This window comes from Propithecus coquereli, unplaced genomic scaffold, assembly GCF_000956105.1.
Source record: "Propithecus coquereli isolate 6110/MARCELLA unplaced genomic scaffold, Pcoq_1.0 Scaffold202, whole genome shotgun sequence".
Lineage (NCBI taxonomy): Eukaryota > Metazoa > Chordata > Mammalia > Primates > Indriidae > Propithecus > Propithecus coquereli.
In genome coordinates this window covers 2163010-2173978 of record NW_012145190.1, presented here as the reverse complement: position 1 = coordinate 2173978, position 10969 = coordinate 2163010, and the positions used below count along the sequence as shown (strand labels likewise).

Genomic DNA, 10969 nt, shown 5'->3' with positions numbered 1-10969 from the left:
TAATTTTGGAAGAAGTTCTGCTGTGGGTAAAATGCTATCAAAGAGCATCACATACTACATAGAAATCTTTTATGAAAGGAGCAGTCAATTGATGCAGCAGACTTCACGATTGTCTTATTTTCAGAAATTGCCTGCAATCACCCAACCCTCAGCAACCATCGCTCTGATCGGTCATCAGCCTTCAACATTGAGGCAAGACCCTCCACCAGCAAAAAGATTAAGGATTGCTGAAGGCTCAGATAATCATTAGCACTTTTTAGCAATAAAATATTTTTTAGTTAAGGTATGTATTTTTTTTACACATAATGAATAAGGCTATTGCACACTTAATAGACATATAACTTTTCTATGTACTGGGAAATTAAAAATTTGTGTGACTTGCTTTATTGTGCTATTCACTTATTGCAGTGGTCTGAAACCGAACCCACAGTATCTCTGAGGTATGCCTACTGTAGACTTCTAGGTGCCTGAGCTGAGTAGGCACCTACTAATTCATTTGTGAATGAATTAGACTTTTAGGTTTCTGACTGATGGAAAAAAGTGAAACATGTTGGGTTACCTAGTTCTCATTTATTGTAGCAGAAAGAATTCAAATGCAAACACAGGGAATATTTTCTTGATTCTGAGAACTACTCTAAGAATAACTATATGGGAAGTGTCAGTAAAGCCTACCATTTTGAGCTTCTTGAAAAATAAACCTATAGTTTTGAGACAAATTACATAAAATGGTAAAAACTCTGAAGCATACTTTTAGCAAGAATCCTATATGGGTAAAAGTGACTCTTGCTTTAATAAAACCTGATATAAGAAACTGAACTGGGAAAAAACCCCTACTTTCGGCTGGGCTTGGTGGCTCATGCCTATAATCCAAGCACTCTGGGAGGCCGAGGCGGGAGGATTGCTTGAGATCAGGAGTTTGAGACCAGCCTGAGCAAGAGTAAGGCCCTGTTTCTACTAAAAATAGAAAAAAATTAGCCAGGCATGGTGGTGCGCACCTAACTACTGGGGAGGCTGAGGCAGGAGGATCGCTTGAGCCGAGGAATTGAGGTTGCAGTGAGCTATGATGATGGCATTGCACTCTACATGGGCGACAGAGAGAGACTCTGACTCGAAAACCAAACCAAACCAAACCAAAACAAAAAAAACCACTTTTGTAAGTACGATTATTTATATTACAAAATTAAAATAATCACTCCCTTAAAAACAAACCACCTACCAGAATCTGGGGTGCATATGTGTAGGTATTGAGAGCTAAAGTGTCTTTAAAGCCACTACTAATGGCAGATCATCTTCAATGAAGATAAATTACAAAATCATGTTTAGAAAAATGCATATTTTTGTAGGTACGGAATTCATGAAAATAAAATTCCTTCTTCGGGGGTATATCTACTTATAGAGTGAAACATACTTTATGCACAGTGCTAACCTAACATATTATGGATACTACTTTATTGGTACCCAGAGAATGTCTTAGGGAGTAATTCTGAATAAAGCAGGCTTATTAAGATAGAATTCAGTAAGGAGTGCTGATTATCTTATTTTGCCCATTCTGGGTACTAGGATATTGACTTGTTAGGTAGGAACTACCTGGTGACCACCCTGGAGAAGGTCCTTTGACTTGGGGCTTGGTGGGAATGACTGGATCTACACTCTGAAATCAGAACTCTACAGCTTTCTGTGTACTATAGCATAACCATTGCCAAAAGCTTTGGTATAGGGCTCTCCACTAAGGCCCATCTGGACCCTCTTCCATGGTTCTGTGTTGTTCTTATCCCTTGCACCTGTGCTGGGACTCCGGTTTCATTTTTCAGGGTTCTTAGTCTTTTGTTAGTCTCTTGCTTTTCCATTTTCACATGCCAAGTCCTTAGCGGTTAATTTCTAGGACATGTTTGTCAAAACGTTGGCTTTGGCTGTGGAATGCTATGGCTCCTTTTTTCTCTAAATTGAGTTTTCTTTATATCCTTGTTTTCTTTGGTGGCTCCATTCTTGTTGGTTCAAATAACATCCTTGGCCAGCCTTGGCAAGGTAGTTTATTAGACCCCTTTTAGCAGGAACTTAAAATGAGTCTCATTGCCCAGAAATGTGGATGCCTTAATACCTTGAGACATTCTGTGTAACACCAGTAGGCTCTATCTCTCCCCAGGGAGCAGCCCAGGAACACTATCATTTAATTACCTGATGTTCAATATTTGGTGGGTTTTTTTTTTTTTTTTTGAGACAAAGTTTCACTCTGTCACCCAGGCTAGAGTGCCATGGCATCAGCCTCCCTCACAGCAACCTCAAACTCCTGGGCTCAAGCAATCCTCCTGCCTCAGCCTCCTGAGTAGCTGGGACTACAGGTGTGTACCACCACGCCTGGCTAATTTTTTCTATTTTTAGTAGAGACGAGGACTCACTGTTGCTCAGGTTGGTCTTGAACTCCTGACCTCAAGCAATCCCCCTGCCTTGGCCTCCCAGAGTGCTAGGATTACAGGTGTGAGCCACCGTGCCCGGCCAGTATTTTGTGGGCTTCATTAGCATCATCACACTCTGTGGAAGTGGAGGGGCTTCACTCAGAACAGACTTTGCTTTGGTGGTCACGCTGCTGGCTCTGTACCAGTCATCCGTGCTCACTTACTCAAAAACAAATGGCTAGCCAGACTGCGTACAAGTTATTTACCTATAAAACAGTTTCACAATAGGTATATTTAGTCCACTCCAATCAGGCTAGGTTGGAAATGTTAGGTCACAAACTCTTGGCTTGTATGGAGGCTGCTTTAGCCTCTCTGAGGGTCCCTCCCAGGACCCAGCTTGGATCAAGGGCCTCATAAAAGTTTCGGTTATTCTGCAATGAATCAAGAGATCTAGGTTTTCCTACTATGTACGATTTTATTGAATTATTTAACAATTACTTGTTTAGTGCTTACTGTGTGCCATGTAATATATTATAAATGTTTTAAAAATATTAATTCATTTATTCCATGAAGTTGTTGCTACTATTCTTCTCCTTTGTGCATGAGGAAACTGAGGTACAGAGAAGCTAAGTAACGTTCAAAGTCACACAGCTAAGTAAGTGGCAGAGCTAGGGCTTGAATCCTGTTCATCTGACTCTAAACTTCTGTACAATGGTATCCTGAGTAAAGTGATCCCCTCTCTTGGCGTTAGTTCCCTTATCTGTAAAAGGACAGAGTGGATGGTTGACTTTAAATATCCACATTTTGAGTGTTTAGTGTGTGTTGAGCACTTTCCCACGTTTTCTTGATTTGTCATCACAACAACCTGGAGAGGAGGCTTAGTCAGTCTCATTGAATACTGGAGCAGACTGGAGCTTTGAGAGGGCAGGTAACCTGCCCAAGTTTATGTAGCTATAAAATGAAGAAGCCAGGAGGATGTGAACCAGGTCTGTCCAACTCCACCCAACCACTCTGCTCACCGCCTCCACTTAAAGATCTCTTCTAGTGCTAACTTTGCATAAGCCGATCCATTCACTCATCAAAGACACACTCTGTCTCCTCTCTGCGCCAGGCCCTGGCTGGGTGCTGAGGGGCCATGGAATGAATTAGACCAGATGCTTCTGTCAAGGACAATATTATCTGCAAATATGCTTCATCTTCCCCTGATAGAATGAAATATAAAATAGAAGCAGTTCAGTGACAAGAGGGGTTCAGACCAGTGTGACAGAGCTGGGGAGAAGGAGTGTCCTCCTGGTGGGAAGCTCGGGAAAGCCAACCCTGGGGAAAAGGCATCCCTTCCTTTGGTCCACTTCTGCCTCTCTCACTTGAGACAGGGTCGGCCAAACCTTTGTTCTTTTATGTTCTTTCCAGGGAGGAGAAGGATGATGTAGCATTTGGGGAAGAAGAGGCAGGACGCTAGGCTTGCTCCTGATGCCAAGATGGCAAAGACCTCCACGGCCACTGTGTGTTTGCCGCGGGCGCTCATGTGGGCAGGGATGAAGGACACCCAGACGTAGGAGCAGCCCAACATGCTGACAGTGATATGCTTTGCTTCATTGAAAGTGTCAGGCAGCCGGCGGGCGGGAAAGGCCACCAGCAAGCTGAGCAGACCTGGAAAACCCAAGTAGCCAAGCATGGTGTAGAACGGTTCCAAGGAGCCCTCTCCACACTTTACAGTCACCGTGGGCCTAGGCTCTGTGGAGTTCACAGGCCGTGGGGGCCATCTGGCCGCCCAGGGTGTACATGAGGCTGCCTGGACTATGGAACAGATGATGGGGACGGTGCTAGGGAGAACTTGCCCTGCCCACTTCCTAATCTGAGTGTCTGGCCGGGTGGCATGGAAGGCTGCCACCACCACGATGGTCTTGGCCAGCGCAGTGGACACACAGACTGTGAAGGTGACCTCAAAGGCTGGCTGGCGCACGGCACAGGTGAAGGGGCCTGGGTGGCCAATGAACATGAAGGGGCAGAGGAAACAGAGGGCCAAGGAGGACAGCAGGAGGTAGCTGGGCTGGCGGGTATTGGCTCGGACGATGGGGGTGTGGTGGTGCCAGATGAAGATGCCTAGGATGGCCAGGGCAGGGAGGAAGAGCAGGACTGTGCAGACGGCCAGCACCGTGCCAAGGGGCTCACCACAGGACAAGAAGTCGAGAGTTCTGGGGATGCGTTGGCTCTGCAGCACGTTGGGCCACTGGTCCTCGGAGCACTTCTGACATGAAGCACTGTCTGAAGGGAGAAAGAGAAACTGGGTCAGAGCACAGAGCGGGGAGGCTTCTGGAAACCTTCCCGTGGTCAAGCAGTTATACGACTGGTGATGGCTTTCCCAGCAGGCTCAGTGTATTTCAGTCTCATTACGATGGGCCTTCCAGATTGTCTGATGTCCTCGGACTCAGGGCCAGAGACACAGATGGCAGAAATCCTGACAGCAGCAGCTTATCGTGCATCAGACAATCACGAAATCACACTGAGACAACCCACAGAAGCTCTAACTCCTATCCAGGCTTCATCCCTTTGCACGGACCAACAGTTGCAGCAAGGTTATAATTCACGGTCACAGCTAATTAATTTACTCACTGGTTCACCCATCAGCCTACTTAAGGTAAGGAATGTATGTGGAATGCTTACGGTGTACACGGACTCTTTTGTTGAACAGACACTCTTCTCTAAGCCACTCCCTTGACAGAACTCATCAGAGCTGCGCATTCCACGGTGATTTGAAGGAGAGATTTTGGACTGAAGCCCTGGAACCGTCCTATATTCTCATTCGACCTCTCTCCTTGATTTGGTTATGTCTCTGTGTTCCCGGATACTTTGATTCCATGTCCCGCCAACGTCCACGTCCAAGGATTTTTACTTAACTATCATTTCTTTCATCCTCCCTTCAGCATCTAGTGGCTTCTCCTCAGCTGCATTTAATGGCACCTTTCTTTTTGAAAGGACAAAGGTATTCCCAAGGTCTTTACGTTCCCAGGGACAGTTTTTTTTTTTTTTTGAGACAGAGTCTCACTGTGTTGCCTGGGCTAGAGTGCCATGGCATCAGCCTAGTTCACAGCAACCTCAAACTCCTGGGCTCAAGCGATCCTCGTGTCTCAGCCTCCCGAGTAGCTGGGACTACAGGCATGCGCCACCAGGCCCGGCTAATTTTTTCTATATATTTTTAGCTATCCAATTAATTTCTTTCTATTTTTGGTAGAGACGGGGTCTCGCTCTTGCTCAGGCTGGTTTCAAACTCCTGAGCTCAAACAATCCGCCTGCCTCGGCCTCCCAGAGTGCTAGGATTACAGGCGTGAGCTACCGCGCCCGGCCAGGGACAGTTTTCAGTGTGAGAAAAAACTGTCCAGACCTGTGGCTTCAGCAATTACCTGGATTCTGAGCCTGGTCTTCCTGCTCTAATCTCTTCCTTTCAGCACATCCGTCGTCAGTCACTCTCCCTCAAACCCATACGGAAATACACGCTGCTTCTCTCCTTAAGGAATTCAGTGGCTCCCTCCCCGCTTTCTGCAGAGTCGAGTCCACGCTCCTGAGTCTGGCAAGTGAGGCCTTCTAGGATCTGGCCACCTGCTTCCTGCACCTCTCATCACAGTCTATACGCAAAACACTCTCGGCTCCTTAGTGCTTTCATGCCCGGGCCTTTTATAACTTGCTCCCTGAATTCGTCTCGTTATGCTTCATCGCCTTTGCAACCCTGCTTGCTGTTTAAGGCCTGTATCACATGCCACCCCCTCTAGTGGAAAGTCTCCCTGCACACCCTTCATTAGGATTAATTGTTCCACTGTGCTTTCATGGCTCGATGCTTGAACTTTTATTAAAGCAATTGAATTCGCTTTGTAGTCCAGTTTCTTTATTGAGAGGCAAGAGCTGTGCTAGGTGTTGGGGTACAGTATCATTCTCCTTTTAATACGTCGTGAGCTCTATGGGTCCAGGGGCCATGCCTTATTTTTGCCACCCTTGCACCCAGCACAGTGGCTGTATGCAGTAGGTGCCAGTTAATATCCGTTGAATGAATGACATCTTAGTAAAATACAGATTAGGTCCTTGCGGGATTTTTTTTTTTTTCATTTGAAAAATATATATATATATTTTTTTTATTTCAGCATATTATGGGGTACAGATGTTTAGGTTACGTGTGTTGCCCTATGGAATTCCTACCATGTGCCAGATGTTAAACTAGGTACAGGATTTGGACAAACTCATGGTTGATGAGACAGCGAATGCAACGGCTCAGATGGCTTTAGTGCAGCATGTGGGAAGGGCACGTTAACATCATCTTTTCAGTCTCCTCTTCCCTGGACTTTTCTTTCCCATTTAAGGAATCCCTTGATGTGGATACGAGCTTTCACCTGAAGCCCACCCTGGCTGCTGGCTGGCCACCCTCTAGCTGAGAGCCAGCCTCCCTTCTTACCTGGTGACATTGCAACTTCTCCTCTGGGGCAGGGAAGGCAAAGGTAGCAGCATTTGGATTCTTCATATAGGGTTGACTTCCTGGTTCCCACAGGACATTTTTCATTGCAGATCAAGGACGGGACCTGCGAGAGGAGAGAGCGCTGGGGAGACTGCAGGGGAGACTGAGCAGCATCGGTGTAGTCAGGTCGTGGAGGAGTCAGCCTTGTCCTTCTCACTTCCTGGGTCTCTCCCTCCCTTCTTCCTTTCTCCCACTCCTTTCTTTTTTTATTAAACCCCTTTTACCTCCTTTTGCTTTCCTAGCCTCATTCCTTTTTCCCTTCCCTCTATTTCTTGCTCAATATGTTCTTGCTCAATATATCAGATACGGTACAAGATATCTGATATATGGAACATTTAGGGAAACAGCAATAGGTAGGTAAGAATGACCTTTTTTTTTTTTTCAAAGAGACAGGGTCTCCCTCTGTTGTCCAGGCTGGAGTGCAGTGGTATGATCATATGATCAGCCTTGAACTCCTGGGCTCAAGTGATCCTCCCACCTCAGCCTCCTAAGTAGCTAGGACTACAGGCGTGCACCACAACACCTGGCTAATTTTTTTATTTTTATTTTTTGTAGAGATGGTGTCTCACTGTATTGTCCAGGCTGGTCTTGAACTCCTGGCCTCAAGCCTCAGCCTCCCAAAGAGCTGGGACTACAAGCGTAAGCCACTGCCCTCAGCTGGAATAAACTCTTAAGGATTTCACAGTCTGGTGAGGGAAGCCAGGAAATCTTGATTGTTAGAATTCTGGTTCTGTCATTTATGGGCTGAGTGACCTTGGGCTTAACCTCTGTAATCCTCAGTTTTCTCTTCAATAAAATAGGGATACAGCTTGAACATCCCTAATCTGAATATCTGAAATCTGGAATGTTCTAAAACCCAAAACATTTTGAGTGCCAACATGATGCTACACATGGAAAATTCTATACCTGACCTCACATACACAAACTTTGTTTTATGCACAAAATTGTTAAAAATATTGTATACTATTACCTTTAGGCTATATGTATAAGGTATATATGAAACATAAATGAGTTTCATATTTAGACTTGGGTCCCATCCCCAAGATATCTCATTATGTATATGCAAATATTCCAAAATCTGAAAAAATCTGAAATCCCAAACACTTCCAGTCCCAAGCGTTTCAGATAAAGGATACTCAACCTGTAGCAATACTATGTATTTTAAAGATGGTGTGAGGATTAAGTAAGATGTTGTGAGTGAAGCCCATATCACGGCGACCAGGACTATGAGTGCTAGTGAGGTAGGATCATATTCTGAAGTATTAACTGAGGAGTTCTTCCTTCCCTCTGTGCTCACTGAATCCCTCCATTTATATTTCAGGGGTGTCATTTCCCCCCAGCCCCAAAAGGACTGAGACACCCACAGTGAATCAGAACAAAGACTGCAAACTCTAGCTAAGCTTTAGCACCACTCAAGGGTTCCTTGAGTCCAGGGTTCTCAACCTCAGCACTGCTGACGTTGGAACTGGACCACTCTTTGTCATGGAGTCTGTCCTGTGCAGTGTGGGATGTTTAGCACCGCTCACTGGATGCCAGTAGCACCCCCATATCCCACAAATTGTCACAACCCAAAATGTCTCCAGACATTGCTATTGTACCCCGAGAGGCAAAATCACTCCAAGCTGAGAGCCACTGAGATTCAGATCGTGCTTGCAGAATGAATTTTCTTGGAAAGGCCTGATGAAAGGCTTCCGTGGTCTGGGGAAGGAGAAGTGAGTGAGAAGGTAAGTACCTGAGCTGTGGGGTGTCTGCAGCAGCACTGAATGAGGACCTCGGCAGGCAGCGGCCCGGCCCTTTGTCTGTGGAGTGATGATGCTAATTTCATGCCTGGAACTCTGTTCTGCTCCCTTGCTCATCAGCAACCTTGTTCCCTCCTCTCAGGGTGGGGGACTTTGGATGTTGAGGTGTATTAGTTGTGGGAATGGAAAAAGACACACCTGACCAAGGTGAGGCCAGAGGGAACTGGTTTGAAATCACTGAGGATGGGGATAGAAAATATTATGCCCGTTACAGTCATTTTCTTATTCATATTATAGAGGTGTGTGGAAAATGCTATAGTTGCTCAGAGAAGGGAGTGTCTAACCCTCCCTACGTGAGCTGAAGAAAACTGCAGGAAGCATGGAGACATGAGAATTGAGATGTAGCTGCACTTAAATTAGAATTCTCCCATCTGGTGACCTTAGATACTTAGGGGGTCTGGGAAAGGACTAATGGGATTCCGTGGGTTATTTTCCACTGTTTAAAAAAACTCAGCATCCAATGTCTATTTCTTGAGATAAGATTGCAAGTCTAAAACAGTAGCAACTTCAGGCATCTGGAGTTGGTTATCTCAGGGTAAACTAGAATTGGCGATTGTATATAATTTATTTTCCCATTTACTCATTAATTACTTTGCTTTTAGCAAGCTCCCTCGCTAAAGGGAGGCAGGGAGTAGTTCTGGAAGGCTTTATTTTTTGAACACCCTCAGTGTTGTGTAAATCAATAACTCATCCCTTTTGACCAAGTATCCTAAGTCACTTCAACATAACAAATACTCTTGGGTGCTCCGGGTGTGGGAGGTGTGTGGTCTTGGTTCTCAGCGCTCACCTTTAAGAATCCTTCTGCCCAGACAATAAAACTGTCCTTTATCAGAAGCTCTTTTCCAGAAGGTGCTCTGAAGTCAAAGTGTCCAACAATGGCTGTTTGTCCTGTCTTATCTGGGAGGATGTAGATGTTTTCGACGTCAAAGGTTGTCACTACCTCCCCATCTTTGGTGAAGAAAACCTCTTTCTGGGTGCTCGTGATGAGTGAACCTTTTGTGTGTAATGGAGCACCTGAGAGAGGAAAGAAAATGGTCAGAAGCAGAACCAGTCGGGGCCGTGTCCTCCACATCAGCGAACAGTTCTCCCTTCTCCATGCTTGCCGCTGCCTGGAGGGAGGCGCCTTACCCCTGCACATTTTATAAAGAAAAGAGCTCTGTTTTCTCATGTTCCATGTTTGTGTTACTCTATGGGGGTAGGGAAGTGAAAGTCAAGGTACGGACATCTGGAAGCATTGGGTCTTGCCTAAGAACCATTCACAGATAGGCTGGTCTTAGGAACATGAACCTATCCAATTTTCCACCATCCATCCACACAAATTACTTAGCATCACCTTTCGTGTCAGAGAGAATTGGCACCTAGGATACAAAAACCCAGTCTTGCCCCCGAAGCACAAAGCAGTGTGGCTAACAAAAAATGTTTTTTAACAAAAAGAAGATGTGGACTTGCTAATCACCCTGATTGGATCATTACCCATTGTACACATGTGTTGTAACATCACATTGTATTCCAGAAATATGTATAATTTTCATGTCAGCTATAAATAATAATGAAAATACTAAATTCACAGTAAGAAGTAATAAAAAAAAGCAGATATGGTCTGAGAAGTATGTTTCCAGTGTATCCTAAACTCTTCACAGCTGGGAGAATTTCAGATTACGTTGACCGTCAAAGTCCCATCATTATATCATTTGGGGAACAGCTTAAATAGTGGAAGCCAGCACCTCCCCATCTTCCCATTTCCCATCCCCTGGCAACCATCAGTTCTGGGGATCTAATGTACAGCGTGGTGACTATAGTTAATAGTGCTGTATTATTTATTTGAAATTTGATAAGAAAGCAGATTTTAAATGTCGTTATCTCCCCACTCCCATGCACAGGAATGGTAACCATGGATGGTGATGGATATGTTAATTAGTTTAACTGTGCTAACCCTGCAGTCCTTCCTCCACCCCACCTTGGACTGGTACAGTCTGGTCCATGGCCTGTTAGGAACTGGGCCGCATAGCAGGTGAGTGGTGGGTGAGTGAGCAAAGCTTCATCTGTATTTACAGCTGCTCCCCATTGCTCACTATCCACCCCCTCCCACCCCCAGGCGATGGAAATCAGCAGTGTGACCTTGGAGACCTCACTCTACCTCCTAATTTTCCTACCTGTAGAAAGGGGACCTACTTCATAGGGTCATCTTGAGGAGTAAATGTATTAATACATACAAAGTGCTTAGCATGCTGCTTGACATAGAAAAACACTCAAAAAGTGTTAACTATTATTATTTT

The 10969-nt window shown here is 45.2% G+C and overlaps 1 protein-coding gene across 1 annotated transcript in view; it reads right to left on the bottom strand.

The window, feature by feature from the left end:
- Window positions 1–3753: 3753 nt before the first annotated feature.
- Window positions 3754–10969, bottom strand: part of LOC105809970 (vomeronasal type-2 receptor 26-like) — a 37721-nt gene continuing 30505 nt past the window's right edge. The window contains 3 exon segments of the mRNA XM_012643879.1: window positions 3754–4658; window positions 6835–6958; window positions 9481–9707. Of these exon segments, the coding sequence (XP_012499333.1) occupies window positions 3754–4658; window positions 6835–6958; window positions 9481–9707 (1256 nt within the window).